We start from the raw sequence: 16,843 nt of genomic DNA, 5'->3' as shown, positions 1-16,843 counted from the left end.
GATAGGGGAAAAGGTCATGTGTAAATAACAGAAAAAACACATTGGATCTTGATTTATATTCTGTGCAAATGTTGTGTTGCTTTTACCTATATGCTTTGTTTGTGTTTTAAAATAAACTAAAATTGAGGATTTACTTTTTAGATTCATGGCCTTCCTTTAGAAATCCATTAGATCCATTAGATGGTCTTTTTAAAGTAAGAATACAGATATCTTAACTGATAAGTTAAGGTTTATTTATACAGTATGAAAATTGTACCAGTATGGTATACACTCTTGCTCAATTTCTGTGCATCAATGTGTACATATAACAAAGATCAAAGATTTGGAAAGAAGATTCAAAGTTATTCTCAATAGTGATCTATTTAATTCACATAAAGCACCGTGCAATACCAGTATAGATCTTATCTGCCTATCGAGGCTTTAGTATCGTCTTTCTAACTAAATCAGTAGTATATGACTGCAAATCTTGCTGGTTGAAAGGCTGACTTGATAAGAAGAAAAAAGGACACTGAAAGTTTCCTGAAAAATGAACTGCTCGTTGATGTTTGGGGAAAAGAATTGGATAAAAATATCTTACGTGGGATGAAAAAGCAGGCCTGTTGCATATATCTATTATATACGTATCCAATACGATCTAAGTGTTTTCCTTCTATTTTAGAATCAGAGCTTTACTTAGCATGGGTTCAAATTTGTGGTTATTGAGCGTGGAGGGGAGGTTTGGCCGCGGTGTGAGGGAAAATGCCAAGAGGAGTTTGATGAGACAGCTGAAAGGAGTGTTGACTGCTAGGAGGAACTTTCTGCACTGCATGAAATCGAGTGAAGAAGCCACAAGTACAAATAGACCAGATGACGAATGCAGGATGATGAGAGATGATTCATTGAATTCAGATTTAGAAAAGGTCTGTTATGATATGAATGTTCTATACTTTCTGATAATTTAATGTCTTTAAATTTAAAGAGAAAACAATTCATACTGAGAAACAAGTGTTATAATCTAAGTTATAAAGAAATGAAAATATAATCATAACATCCTGGTCCTAAAGTGATTATGGAGATGCAGGACAGTTTTTCTCTTCATGCTGTAGAGAGTAAAAACTGTCAGTTTTAACATTAAAGACGGGATGTTATTTTAAAACACTGAAAAACACAGACAAGAAAGCAATTTAACTTTTTCTGCCTCTTTCACCTCTGTATTTCAGGTTTTCTCTCTGGGGGAAGAGGCAGGGTTTGGAGGTCTTTGAGCATTAGCATGTTTTAATACAGCCTCTTGAAGCTTGGACTGAGGGAGACGCATGGGAGGAGAAAGTCAAAACAAGCCTTTCAAATTCAAAACATGCTCAGAGAAATGTAATGAAAACGGTTGAGGGGACATTTAATACAGGGATATGATTTTAGGAGTCATAAAAAACTGGTTGGAGGGATTAAAGATGCAGGTAAACAGATGCGTACATCAACTGAAAGAGCAGCAGCAGCAGTGGATTTAAAGCACCACAGCATGTCTTTCTTTTCATGTTTTCTTAAAGCAATACAAATGCCTCAAGCTTCTTTTTTACTGGCAGTGAAAATGGCGGAAAGAGAGAAGCCTTTTTGAAACATGAATCAATGTAATCTAAAGAGATTCTTTTTGTTTTAGTTTGGAACAAGACAAACATGCTACGCAGCTCTGTGAGAGGCTTTGAACTAAATGCAAACCTGCTCAGTTAAATCTGTTCATGTTTTTTTTTTTTTTTACTGTATATTATTTACATCATGCCGTAAAACCTTCAAATTAATTTCCCAACTGCAACAAAGACATCCCTTTTAATTTGAAACAAAGTGTGACAGAAATAGGGAAACCAATATAAAGAGATGTGTAAGTAATAATAACATCATGATGATACAAACTTCTAATGTTCTAGTGCAAGAACAGCAAAATTAGGACTTATAAAATAACAGTTTTGATAGTATATCTTCACAAAGACTACTAAGCGTGCTAATATTTTATAATTAGCACTAAAGACACATCACAATCTGGTGTGACAGGAATGTAAATCATTCTGTAGAAATTGTTAGACAATTCAAACTGGTGAATAAACATCCATGTATTATACATTTTTGAAATCATTTGACCACTTAAAGCGATCTTAAACAGCGAGACAGAATTCCCACTTTTGCACACATTCACACGCTGATAGCAGAGGCTGCTGTGAAAAGTGCCAAGCTTAAGTAATAACAGTGTTAAAAAAAACAACAACCCAGAATTCAGATGCAAATTCACAATCAATGGTTTTGCCTTCAGGAGGCCAGTGTCCTGCTTAGGTCACTCAAGCATGTTAAGTCAAGGTAAAATAAAAGTTAGAATTCACCCTGAGGAAAACATAACCTGTATGTACTGTATTGTGAGATTTTTTATCCACTATTTGTTGAGGTATTTTAGTCTGGACCGAAGTGGACGCTGGACTCATACCAACTGTCATTTCATTTGCTGGAGGTCCTTTTAAAAATTCTAAATCCTTCAAATAATTATTTTTTGATCTGGTGGTTGAACAGATGAAAAACTAAAATACTTAATTCCTTTCACTGTTTCAATAAACTCCCCAACCAAATAAAAACCAAGAACTCCAGTGTTGGATTAACCTCATACTGGCACTGCCACACAATCTCTGACAAGAGAGACATCGAAATGAACAAACTGAAACTGCAAGTCTGAAAAACTGAAGACAAAACACCAAAAATTATAAAGGAAATTGGCAGTTATATTTCTTCGTATGTGACCAGAAATAGAAGCAAAAACACCAGAGTCAAAATACAGAGAGGGGAAAAACAAACATGTAAAAGCATGTAATTTTATCAAGGAAACACTAAGGAGAGCCTATTGAAAAACTTTACTACAAGACTCCCAAAATGGGGAATGAGCCAATAATAAAAGAAACAGAAAATCAACTAATGAGGCTAAGTTGTGCCATTCATCTCTTTATAATATGCATCATAGTATTTGTTGCCATAACACTGTAGCACTGATTAATCTGTTTACATTGATTTACAGTCACTTAAGCAAACCATGTGCTATGTAGATTAGAATTTGGAATGAGAGCAGGGATTCAAGCTGATTATCATGATGTTTATTTTAGCCTGCATGTGTAATGTGGGCACCGCAGACCTCCCTGGAGAACACATGAAAGATATGTTTACTGATTTGATTTAGTTTGTAATGAATTCCAATTTCATTTAAATTCTCCTCCAGGATGGTTTATGTACCTCTGACTTCAATGAAGTGTATCCGATTGCATTACACTGAATAAAGAGTAAATGACATGGTAGTGAGAGATGACAAAAAGTGAAAGATAGACGGAGAGAGACGACTACACGCTGATGAAAGACTGTTTTTTCTTCCTCCGCTAGGCCGATGGCTGATGTTCTTAATCTGCCTGTCAGTCTGACTTTTGGGGACATTGATTCCCTCTCCTACACAAATCTGAAATTGATCTCATTAATCTCCTACACATGTATTCACAAAACACAGCAGGGCAAGACGTTTAATTAACTGCAGTATGAGCTGAGCAATCTTGAAAGGGCCATCATGTGAGAGAATCTGTGCGATTTGGGGCTAAAAGAGGGACATTTGTCTGACAGAGCTTTGCCTTCAAGTGACTTGTCTGGTTTGTGTTCAAGAAAGTGTCACATAGACGGACTCAACTTGTGGTTAAATTTGTTCCATACAATCAGGCTGGGAATGTGCTAAGCAGCAGGACTTGATTAGTTTTTAAAAATAGTCCCTCATCCCTTCAGATCTTCATGAACTCAAAGTCATTGACTCAATTACCCTATAGCTTTAAAAAAGGAATCAGACTTTAGATAACCCTTAAACAAAGACCTCCTTTACAAAACTATGTCCACAGAGATATGTGATTGTGAAAATCTGGGCCAATACCAATACATATTTTTTAAATAACAATTCAGCCACCTGCTGTTTCCAGTAAAAATATTTTGTCATAACTTCTTTGTTATTTTTCACATCTGCTTTTCAATTGAGCATGGAGATTTGATGTATTTAAATTGAGGCTTCAGTCCCGCCTCTTGAAATATCACTGGAAAATGTTTTTCAAACTGCATATCGTTGATGTCTTTCACAGACCGTAAGACTCACGCACTGCCTACATTTTCTTTTAGTCTGACCATAAAAACAAGATTTTGTCCAGCAGGTGACTTTCTTTACCATGTATCTGCAGTAAAGTGTACAAGCTTGTCAGCATTAAACTGATGATACACATCCTCTTCTGATATCACTGCCTGCCACACTATTTGCAAATGAGCTCATGTTAGTCAACAGGGCTGATATCGGCAGATATGTTCAACCGATATATTGATGCATCCCTAAAACATTTGATGGCTTCGTCCCATCAAACAGTTTTTGAAACATTGAAGCAACTGTTATCACTCTACACCTCTACTCTGGAGGTACTGTGGTTTGTGTCAGTAGTCAGCCAGGTGGTCCTTTTGCATGAAGAGGAGGAGATACGATGAACCCCCAGGTGAGGGAGCTAGTATGTTTTTTTGGATGTATTTCGTGCTTGCTAGTTAGGCTCTAAGCAGACTAGAAACATAGAGTATTTTAATGGCTTTGTTAATTAATTAACTGTAATACAAATTGAATGTTCTATATCGAGACAGTTAAATGATCAATAAATCAAGTTCATTCATAAATCATCATCAAGCAATTTAAGCTAATGTTAGCTCCATAAATATTTTCATGACTTGTGTGACCAAGTATAATGGTTAAGTATATTTAATATATAGGATGTTAAAGGAAGAATGTTCGATATTTTACGCATAAATATAGCAGAAATAAAGTTTATCCTGTGTAAATATCTCTCTGAGTCATGACTGTCCACAATGAGTGAGACGTGTCGGAGCCGTGTTTACATCATGTTTACATGACGGCCTTGCGTATAAAGATGTTTCAGTAAAGGACTAGAGAAATGAAGAATAACACAGCCTACTCAGTGCTTTTTTGGATGTGACGTCTGTGTCTTTACATCACGGTCATTCTGTGTCAATTTCTATACAATGTGAAGCTATTAGTAAGCCATAGTGTGCTTACATTAGCCTGCTATAACACAACAATGCTGACCACAGGCAATTGCAGCTCGAGCAAAGGAACATTTTGTCCGCTGTATGCACTTAATGGTGGTAAGTTATGGTGCGTTCTAATTGATAACCCTTTTGTGTGAACCCGAGTGAACAGGGGTTGGAGGTGTCACCAAACAGCAGTTCGTTTTGGTTTAATGCTGGGGCTCAAGGGCGACATCTACTGGATCAAAAAGTCACACATTCTTCCTTTATAGAAATAAAAGCAGCAGGAGGCCACACGCTATATGCTTTGCTACAAAACGTTGCCTGTTCATGTTAATGATAAAGAACATTTGTGCGTAATGTATAATGGACTTCCGTAGTTTGTCCAACAGTTATGAGTATAGTTTATAATATGTAGATATGCATGCTATTGATATAGGTAGAGCAGAGGATTTAGCAAAGGGATATACAGCAGGAGGTTGTTTCCTTCTTTCTTTTGACTTTTCGTGCCGTTTCCAGCTGGATAATCTGTTCTCATTCTTTCCCTATGCTGGAGGACAGCTTCCTTGTGGCGGCTAGGAGTGTAGGTCATAGCAGTTAACCTTCCTTTTTGAGAAGGGATAGAAGATTATGAGCTGCAGAAATTAAAGCACCCTGCAAAAACTGGAAGAAAAGCTTAATCTTTATTATTTCCAGGATTAGTCTCTGGGTGATTCAACATCACAGCAATCGTAGACGGGGAGAAAATGGCACCTTCATGAAGGATGGGGGGGGGGGGGGGAGGGGGACTGGGGCTTCATAGCGGCAAATTTAGAGTCTGAGCATTGGAGGAAAAGCTGCGTTAGCTCCTTTCATTTGCCAGAATCATCTGTTCAGCTCTCTGTCTTCAGTCAGAAACGACATGGTGGTGTGGAGGCATCTTCTCCTTTCTGACACTGAACATCGCGATGGGCTTCTTCTGTTTGGTGTGAATGCTCGGAGAGTGAACAAAAGGAGGTAATGTCACTGAAAAGGCTATTAAAAAAATAATGATTACAACTTCCTTTAAGGTTTCCAGCTTTGGAAAGGCTCCATTGTTCCAGGCTCACGTTGACTTACAGCTTACTTTGATTTTTGGAAACCATAAAACCTGTGATGTGAACAATAAGTATTTGGTGTTGACATCGGGGAATCTGCACATAATCAATCTGAATCTGGGCTGACAGTCAGAGACAATTTAACAATTTTAAGTACTCAAGTAATGCCCCTAAAACCTTCATATTTACAGGATATTTTATTTTACAATGTGTTAATACTTGAGTTGAGGAGTGGAATATCACATTACTTTCAATCATAATTTATTAAGTATAACCACAAATAGCATCAAGAAACATGACATTAACAAAACTGCTCACTATAACTGAATCTGATTCTGTGAAGATGCTGCCATCAATAATGAATTAAAAAATCAGCAGTTTTTAACTTGGCTTTACTTAGCCAACTCAACATGACATCGCAACAACAATATTTACCTTGGCTTAAAAACAGAAAATCCTACTCCCTCTTTCTTTAACTAACAGTCATCTTTCTATTTGAAATAGCAGCACTAGGTCATAACAAACAGTTTAATCTAACAGGCCCATTGTAGCACTAAATGAGGAACTGAAATACAGAAAAGCGTCTCTAGTTTTTGCTGTTAAGCCTGCAAAACGCATTGTGAAATGATGAAAATTGAATGGCATGTTTTTCACTCTATAAAAGCATGAAGCACACAGCTCTCTGAGTCATAAAACAGAAGTGGTTAGTGCACTATGCTTTTGCAGGAATGATGATGCCATTCATTGCTTACACAACGGGCAGAAAAGCAGGCATTTATGATGAGCTCTGGAGGATGAATTAGCATCCATTAAAACGTCCATTGACAGCTCTGCTTAGCTCCCTCCGCTGGAAACAAAACGGTGGAGTGAAAGCCTAATTTCCACGATGGCTTAAAATGCTGCCCCCGTCTTGCTCTGTGTGGTCTTTTAATAAATCATCTTTATTGTGACAAAGAACATTTAGGCCACTATTGGCTGCCAATAGGCAAAGTCTCCTTCTGGCTGTCACCGTCTATTTCAACTCACACAGTCGCAGCTGGCAGAGCACACAGCTTCGTGAGAATTTCTACCTGCAGGGCAGCATCGAGCCCAGATCAGGCTCCCCGCGGTAATCTGTCCTACTTTCAACAGGAGCACTGAGGGCCCATTTTCACCACAGGGTGCAAAAACTTCTATTGGATGTGTTCAAGGTGAAATCAAGGACTTGTGATCTCTGGTCAAAAGGGAAAATCACAGGATACTGTGAACACAATCTACAGCCGTACTAGCGTCTACACATGGTAAATAAAATAAAAACAAGAAGAAGTCACAATATATAATGTTTCTAATAACCCAGTATATTTCGCTTTTCCTCCTTCTGACTCTGTCAAAACATGTCAGCTGGTAAATTAAATAGATATCTCTTTAACCAGAATTGTATTTTGAGTTTGTTCAGACTTTCTGTTTATATCATTGTCAAAGAGTTTCAACAAGGCTTCATCTTAATACTTAGATAAGTCCTGGTGCTTCACAATCACCATTTATAAAATTATAACTGTGATCTTCCATTTTCATATCTTGTTTAGGATAAGCAGACTGTTGAAATCAGGTGAACACAGATCTAATTTAATTCACATGATTGACTTTCCTGCCAGTGTTTCTGACTCTGATGAGTTTTTGAACACAGCCATTAAGGATAACTAACACCCAGAGATAAGGCAGATCTGCAGGGATATGTGCATGAATGCATTATCAGTGAAGCTCAGATCAAGCAGCATTTATTGTGTTGTGTTTAATCTCTTTTACCGACCTGTCCTCTCAAAGCGTTCTGCACTTCTGTATCGAGCACACTTGTAAAATAAACTGCCACCATCTGCTTGAATTGAGATAAGGCTCAGTCCAATCAGAGCGGCTGAAAGGCAGTCAGCAGATGTGCAGCACATACTTATTGATATTTAAAGCCAGTCGCAGCTTTATCCGCCCCATGAACTTGATAATTAGCAGCTTTCTGTCTCGCTGCTCCTCTGGCTGTCTGCCTGGTGGAGAGGGTTTGAAGGATCGTACATTAGCGGCTTCAGAGATGAGAATCACTGTCACGTCGCTGAGTGGTACATCTTGAAAGATGTTTATTAAGGATACATTAAAGAAGACAAGCTAGCGTCAGCAACATTGTAACGGAGGTCAGAAGGAGCGTGTTGTAATGCTCTTTAAAGTTGAGCCTTTTAAGGTTCAGAAAAAGTTAGCCGGATATGTAATTCTTGGAAACAATGCAGAAAGGTTTGTCGTTTGACATTTTGCTGAACTCCTCCAGCAGTTGTTCAAGCAAAGCGAAGCTAACAAGCTAACCAGTTTAGTTAGTGACCTGGTGTTAGCGGACTTTCTTACTTACAACTTAACATAAACTTACAAGTGTAAAATGTACTAGCTGCTTACATATTTTAAAATCCTTTGGCTAGTGGCTATGGTAGGCCTAACTAGTTTTTTTAACTCTTTCCAAAAAACAAAAAAACACGAGCAAAATAGTGAGATGAGATGCAGCTGTTAGTAGGCTTTTCTATGCTTATAGCTTAGTTTATAACCTGTTGTTACCCTATTTTCTTATTTTTAACTTATCATTAAAAATTTTAAATCAACAAACAACTGTCATATATTAACTATACTTGACTGGTAGCTTGTTGGTGATTCCCCCCAATGAAGAACAATGCTACTTTTTCTGATTTCTAAAGAATCTACTTAGCTTTATCAAGTGATAAGGATGCTGGTACCATCAAGAGTATAGCTAAACCCCCATTTATGAGAAACTTATTAAATCAATGACGCATTAATAAAGCTTTCTAGTATAGCCATAACATGTTGCCGGGTTTACCCCCAGAGCTTCCAAGTGCATCAGAACAAAGCACAAATGTATTACATTGGTGCAATGCATGGATAAACATTGGCAGGCGCTCTGCAGAATCAGGCAACATTTCAGTAGCTGACATTAAGTTATCTTTAAAATATCGTTTCAGATTGTGTGCGACGCCTCAGGTCCGTAGCCTGTGTAAGTGAATTAAAAAATGCCATCCAACCTAAATCTTACATATCTCACTTTACCTAACAAAAGGATGCTTGTATCTTGACATGAATACTAACAGAGAGCACTTTCATCAGCTGTCAACATTTTTGGGAGATGTCATGTCTCCTGGCAGTTGCATATTTAAGCAGGTTTGCATTTTCTGCTTCATTTACAAGACACATCGCCAGATTTGGAGGCACAATATTTTAATTCAAGTCAGCATTTCAGCAAATACTAAAACATGAATGACTTTTGCTGACGGAGAGTGCACTTAGCATGCATGTACCTGCTGCTGTGTGTGTGCATTTAAATGCATAAATTGAAGCCAGTAAAAGCTGATCCATTTAAGAATTTCTGTAACAATTGACCTTGATCGTTTGTTGTCACTTTCGAGTTAAGTCAGGTCTCGAGAACAAAGCAAATGTCCTCAGTCAGCAGACAGTCATGTCATTTAACCAACTGGAGGTATACTGGAAGGTCAGCTTTATCCAACAATTATGCTAGCTCTTCAGCACATTGCTACAAAGGGCAGGGGACAGCTCACAGCCAGAGTTTGTTAAGCTATATATGTACTTAAAATGCAAACTGTGTGCTTAGACAGAATGCAAAGTGGTTTCTAGCCGCAGTTTTTCCTGCATACAAAGTCAATGGATGGAGAGCAAGTGGATGCAAATGTGCCTGTGGTAGTGTGGTTTCTGCAAAGATGTGTTTGAGTTTTAAGTGTTAAACTTGAGTAGGATAATTGTGCACACACCAGGGCTATATAATTCTACTTTATATATCAAAGTGTTTACATATCACAGACTGGAGGACAAAGATGATTGAAGTGAAAACATGGGAAAAGTTTTCAATGGAGTTCCTGAGATAAGTAATCGAGCAACACACAAACACACGGACACTGCAGAACAAAATGTCAATCGTCTGTTGCTTTGCTTTCTTTCTGAACACACTTTAATGGTTTTGTCACACTGCCATCAAATGATTTGATCCACTGATGCATCGCAGAGGAAGCATGTTTTTTTCACAACAATTTCAATGTCTAGTCATCCCCTTACTCTTACACTGATTAGTCGGACAGTGCTATACCGTAATCCCCCAAATCATTGCGAAATTTGTTTTGTGTAACCTCACCGTTCTGCCTCATGCCAAAACTTAACCAATCAAGGTTTTAGCCAAGAAACTTGTTCACTGTGATTTTATGAACAATTTTAACTTTGACATCACCACTCATACAGTAGTAGAAAAAGAATAAACGCTTTCAGTCACAGTTATTTGTTAAATTTTCGATGGGAACTTTTGGAATTCAATAATGAAAACACTGATCAGCTATTGCTGAAAATAGCTGTGATATTGATTGGGCACGCTGTTAAGATTTAGCTTTCAAAAATCACATTTTCAACATGACTTGAGTGCTGCTGTTCCATTTAAAGTTTCATAGAAATGTTATAAGGTCCCAGCGACCTGTCTTGCATTTGCATCCCTACATGTTTATGAGGCTGAACATTTTTTTGCCTGATAAAACTATCCTGCTGACACACATTGCTCATTTCTAACCTGCTTGGAAATCAATCACAAGGTGTCATAGTGCTTTTGACTGACCTCTGGAGTGATGGACAGATTTTCAGCAGTAGGGGAGGGACTGAAGTGGGCATGTACAAGGAGTCAGGGTGAAAAGGGGAATCAGGTCTGTGGTCCCAGAGTCAAATCTAATGCAGAAAATGATCCCACACAGATCCAGTATAGCTTTTAATTCAGGTGTGATTAGTGGAAAAGTGATGAACTCTGATTCACTTGAATTATAGAAGACATAAGCAGCCACTCACAGTCTGGCGACAATGGTCTGGTGTGCAGCAAATCCCTGGTTACCAAATACCTTGCGGACACATGAGCTCTTGGCAAATCCTGAATGTACTAGGAATCCATAGCATGTGTCGAAACCATTAAAATGACTTAATGTAGTTGGTCTTGGCAAGAAGCTCCATTCCCAGAATGCATTTGGAAAAAAATTGCCCTCATTTTGATGCAGGATGTGAGTCATCCTAAGCTTCTACATGCACAGCTAGAATTTTGATATGGGAAAAATAAAATAATTGAAGTAATCTTAAACTTTTGTTGTGATATGATAACTTTTAGGTTCGATTTGCAACTCATACAGTTATGCAATCCGCACTGCCTTATTTGAATGAACCACCCACCTTTGCGCTTCTCCTTGCATCTGTGCACCCTGCCCTCCCCAGTGAACAACAAAATACCAACAGAGTTGCAATGCCACTTTTGCTGCACTGGTCATAACACCACCATGAACATATGGGTTCTGTTTATAAAAACTATAAACACATGTTAGTTTTCTCACCAACATGAATACATATTTTAAATCAGTCAAGCACTGAACCTTAAACTTAACCCGATGCTGATGATAAGTGTTTCAGACACCGCTAAGGCACATAAAAATGCACTCCGTGACACAAGGAGGCATTGAGTCGAAGTACAGTAGCTAATTAAATTTGCGCTCTAAGATAATCTGCACCATCAGTTTTGCAATTAAAACCATACTGCTCCATACTCATTACCCTTCAATTAGAAAATGAGCCATTAACGCTGCTGGATAGTAAAATGAGCCCCAACAGGCAAATTAATGGTCCTATCTAAACTGACTCATGAACTTCTGTCTTCTCCTGAACTTTTCAATAACTGCAGTAAGTAAACAAGGGCTTGTTTTCACTTTTCACTACCCGTCACCACAGAACACAGATGTCACAATGTCTTATAGGTAATATTAAGGGGATACTATTAACGTATCACATTCTTAATTATTTAAAGTAACAGTAAAACAAAGATTGATTTAACTTTTCAAGAAATCTTGATTCTGTTTTGATTTTTAAACTCAAGTAAAGAGCCAAAGTTTAGCCACTATACTGAAAGGAAAGCGGTTACTAAGCGCAGACCTCATCACATCTTTGTACAATTATATTGATTCTGCGATGGCGGAGTATTGGTGTCCCAGTCTGTGAATTCACATTTCGCATTTCGGTGTTGCGGAAGCACAACACAGTGGTAGCTCCACACACACAGACACACACACACACACACACACACACACACACACACACACACACACACACACACACACACACACACACACACACACACACACACACACACACACACACACGCACAGTCTGACATGCAGCGCTGCGCTCCCCCACTGGCTCAGCTGATCCGGACTTGTGTCTGTAACTCCTCTGTTACAGTACAGAGTTGTAGCCTAATATTTGATTTTTTTTTTACATGCATGACTTATGTGTAATACAAATATCAAACCAACTTAGACAAGGTAACAAAGAAAGATGGTGTTGTTCAGCTGCACATTTTCTAAAAGAACAAGTGAGATTTAGAAATCTTGACAAATACAAGCCAGAACACAACTTCACTAAATAATAGCAAGCAATCATTGGGTAATTTGCATCCTAATTTGTATCCACTACAGTGGTGTTTTAAACCTCTGATAAATAGTAAATCATTTGTATGTGTGTAGGTGGTAGATTGCATTACAGGGTTTTATTTTATGACAATGCACTGAAGGCCTTTGACAAGCACAAGTGGGATTTTAGTCGAGTGTAGAGTTTAGTTTCAACAACTTTAAAAGCCAATGAAGAGGTTTTATGACATAACACAAGTCAGCATGTGTTAAATGTCAGAACTGGAACTAATTGCAACCAATTTCCTGTATTTTTTTTTTTTTTAATGTATGTAAACATTTTCCATTTGTGAGTTGACGGTTGGGAGCAAATGAAAAGGCGTAGGTGGAGGAACAGAGGGATAATGACTCAGCTCAAAACTAAAGGAGACATTGTGCCCCCAAAGCTGTGGATTTAATTATGATGATGATTATGAAAAGTCATAATGATGATGGGTTTGTTAAGGGTTTTCAGTCCTTCTAAATGAGACTTTGGTTGTGTTTTCATAATCAAAAACCTGTTTTACGCATTCTCTCATTTTAAATGTATTGTGTTTATTTATGCTAGTATTAGCCACATCTACTAAAGGTTTCTGCTTTTATTGAAGTGTTTTCCTTCTTACTTGGTTTGCTTTATTATGTCAGTACATGTTTTCTCCATTACTGATGTGATATTGCATGTTTTAGGAAACTGATTAGCTATTGTAAGATTTAGGTAACAGCTACAAAGATCTGAACTCAGACTGGATCCTATACGTCTTATACCTCTGGATGTAGTTCAGTTTAACAAGTGTTGCAGTTATGTTACATCTCTGAACACATAATTACCAAAACCAGTCACCACATTGCAATGATTGCAATTTGCATCACTGACGCCCTGTTGTGCTACAAATAGAAATAAAGATGTGTGCGTTGTTACACTACATACTTGGAGTACCTTAAGGGTATAATCCAATGTATTGAGCAAAGTACAACAAATAGAAAAACAACACATCTTTTGGAAATCCCACGGATTCTTCTCTTCCATCATCACCATTTAATGTAGCACAAAAAAAATAAACAAGAGATATGTAGGACAATACAAGCATCAAAGCAAGTTGCTTTACGAGAATACGTTAACATCGTGGTATCTCTTGCATATCATTCTGAGCAGAGAATTAGATTTACATACACAGGCTGTCAGTGCAGCCTCAGAACGGAGCTCTGGATAGGGGGTGGAGGGGTGGAGGGGTGGATGGGCGGGGACAGCTGCAGCACAGCCACCAGGCAAAACTCTACAGTTATCTCCTCTCCAACTGTTTCCCTTTGATCTCCCTAATCTGCCATTTAAAGAAGAAAGCATCCAACGCACGCACGCATGCACGCACGCACGCACGCACGCACGCACGCACACTTCTTAGGATTTCTGTCCAGGCATACACGGCAGAGTGTGTATATGTCCATAAGCTGCTGAAGTATATCACAGAATGCACACACATCATTTAAACCCTGCTGTTTCTGTTAATCTATGAGATGAAAAGTGACATTTCCACTCTCATCTTTAACACATAAAAACTTTCAGAAATCTTGTCTAAGTTTCCTTTGAAATCTCAAACACTTATTTTATATTTACAACATACTAAGTTTGTATGATTAACAGTTACAGATCCAAATATGATCCATTCAAGGTCACAGAAAAAAACAACCAGATCACATCCTTACATGCATCTTTGCTTGCAAAGCTATTGAAATAGTTAGTATAGTTATTATTAATATTATAAAGAAACACAAATCAATCTTTGTTCTTTGACTAATCTATTTACTTACTTGCCATCCAGCTTTACAAATACCCATGTCAACTTGTGTTTTAATTTACAACCATCTATCTATAGGTAAAACTTAAAATTGTAAAATGCCTGTATGGACCTAATGTGTGTTGAATGACTTGAAAAAACAAACACAGTTCTTTATTTTAAAAAGCTCTAAATGCAAGCAACATTTTCTTCCCTTAGGTGAACCCGCCCCCCCACTAAAGACTCAAATTCCCCACACTGCCTTTATATTTTACAGGCTCCAATTATGTGAGCTAATCTGGGCATATTTCCCCGGGGAGGCAGAGACATAATTGCCAGCAATCTGCACAGTGATATCAGCGCTGTTCTTGTGTGGCTTTAAAACGACTTGACACATCTGGGAGCGACACGGTCGTATCGCTCTGAACTCACTCCACACTTGGCATCATCAAAAGGGTCAATTAGGAAAACAAACAGGCCGGGGACTCAATTTGGATTTGGGGGGAGCAGATGCTGGGCAGGAGAGTGCGGCTGCCCTTGAGCAAGGATGTAAAGTCATTAATAGACCGCATATTTAAAGGGAAGAACTCACATGAATTAGGGCAGATGGATACACACAAACCCTATATTTCAAGAGAAGTAAAACCTTTTAAACTTCATTAGTTAACAAGCATCTTACCAAACAGCATCTTCAAGTGTTTACGATCCCTCTAGTTACTGCTTTTTTCTCTGTTCAATTTAGATGTCTCCTCTCTAGTAATGTCCATCAGAGAAGTTGAAAAAAATCTTGACAAAGTGCCTCCTGGAAGAAAACCCTTCAATGACACATATTTGTGGCTGTGATCCAAACTGCCGCGGCTCAAGAACGACACACATGCGGTTCAAATAGAAAGCTCCATGCTCGACTGATCGCGCTGCCCTTTTATGAGACGAGTGAGAGAGAGAGAGAGAGAGAAGGGGGCGAGGCGGACTGAAAGAGCAGCGGAGAATGAAGAGAGAGGGTTGAGGGTCTGAGGGGCAAGTGTGTGGATGAGTGTGTACGAGCAAGTCAGAGAGCGAGTGAGAAAGAGGGGGGAGAAAAAGAGAGAGAGGGCTGGCAGAGGGCTGAGTATGAACATCCCACCTCTCTTCTTCTTCTTCCAATCACCGTTTTCTATTCAGGGTTCACACCTGCATGCTCTCTAAAGGATATTCAACTATAATTTCCCTCCTGTCAATACATAAATAGAAACCATTTATCAATATGTTTCCATTCTGTATAACATGCTGCTTTGCTGAGTTGTGATGAGTTATCATCTTCGGGCACAAAGTACAACAATCAGAAGCTGTCAATCCACATACAAAAAGAACATCTAATATATCTTGATGTTGAAGTTTTCACCATACTCTTACTCTGATTGCGGACACTTTCCTGTGACATGACACAACGGCTGAGGATGTCCAGTGCTGTTTTTAAACTGCTGTGTTTCAGTCTGTAGGTCTTATGAATGCAGACTATCTGAAAATTACACAAATTTTTGTATTACAGTTTCACAATTGATCCCAAACTGAAAAGACAATCGATGGCATATATCTTGAGGGACATCGGGCCATATTCCAAACTAATGCCCAGATTTTATAACCGTCTTGCTGTCTTTAGACAAAAGCTAATGTTAGCATTCAATTACTTTCTAGCTAACATAACGCGACAGAGAATTTAACCTTTTCTGTCATATTCTATAACACTATCAAAGCAACAGCCTTCCTAAGATAGCTTTTATACGTATATGCTTTTTTCAGATATACAAAATTATTACAAGATACAACCTGGGACACAGCGGTTGAATATCAAAACAAATATTATAACAGCATTTGAGCTTCCCACCCTGACCATCAGTGGAAAATAGCCACTGTGTGATTACGGTGAATTATTGTAATTCCTTCTGCAGTCTGGTGTTTGTTATGAATGATTGCTAAATATCCTACTTGATTAGAATCCATTTTTTCGGCACTCCTGTTTACATTTCCAATAGGTTGACTTGTGCAACGGTTTCAATCAACAAACCTGAGTCACTCATGCAGCACCAAGTCATTATTCTCTTCACCGCCACTTCAGTGTGATTGATATAATCTCCATCATAATTAAAAAGCAGTGAATTCATTTCAGCCCAGGTGAGCCTGAGTATTATTCAATTAAACGGTTTTGTTCTGCTCTTGTGCTGCATAAGGCCTCAGTTTTGTGTGTTTGGAAACTTAATACTCCACTGCACATCTTTCTGACCGCTCTGTTTGACTCTTGCGCATTAAAATCTCAGCAGTTATTTGTTGTATGCTATTTCATCTTTCAAATTTTTCATATTTAAAACAAGCTGACTTATTGGGAAAATACAAGCTTGTACACAAATCTGTTGTTTGACTTTTCTATTTATATATATTTTCCTAAATTGTAATTTTATAGGTTCCCTCAAGTTCA

The 16,843-nt window shown here is 38.2% G+C and overlaps 1 protein-coding gene across 2 annotated transcripts in view; it reads right to left on the bottom strand.

The window, feature by feature from the left end:
* The window catches only part of LOC132955519 (zinc finger protein 385C-like), a 70,012-nt gene that overhangs the window by 14,847 nt on the left and 38,322 nt on the right, over nt 1-16,843 (bottom strand). The window contains exon 1 of one of the 2 annotated variants that reach the window (XM_061028383.1): nt 15,071-15,425. The exons of the other annotated variant lie outside the window; for it this stretch is intronic. Coding sequence (XP_060884366.1) covers nt 15,071-15,080 — 10 coding nt within the window. The 5' untranslated portion in view covers nt 15,081-15,425. Of the gene's footprint in view, nt 1-15,070; nt 15,426-16,843 lie in introns of those variants that run through there. 2 annotated transcript variants of the gene reach the window in all.

The sequence above is a fragment of the Labrus mixtus genome, chromosome 21, assembly GCF_963584025.1.
Source record: "Labrus mixtus chromosome 21, fLabMix1.1, whole genome shotgun sequence".
Classification (NCBI taxonomy): Eukaryota; Metazoa; Chordata; class Actinopteri; order Labriformes; family Labridae; genus Labrus; species Labrus mixtus.
The sequence above is the reverse complement of the archived record's forward strand: the minus strand, read 5'-3'. Positions and strand labels throughout refer to the sequence as shown.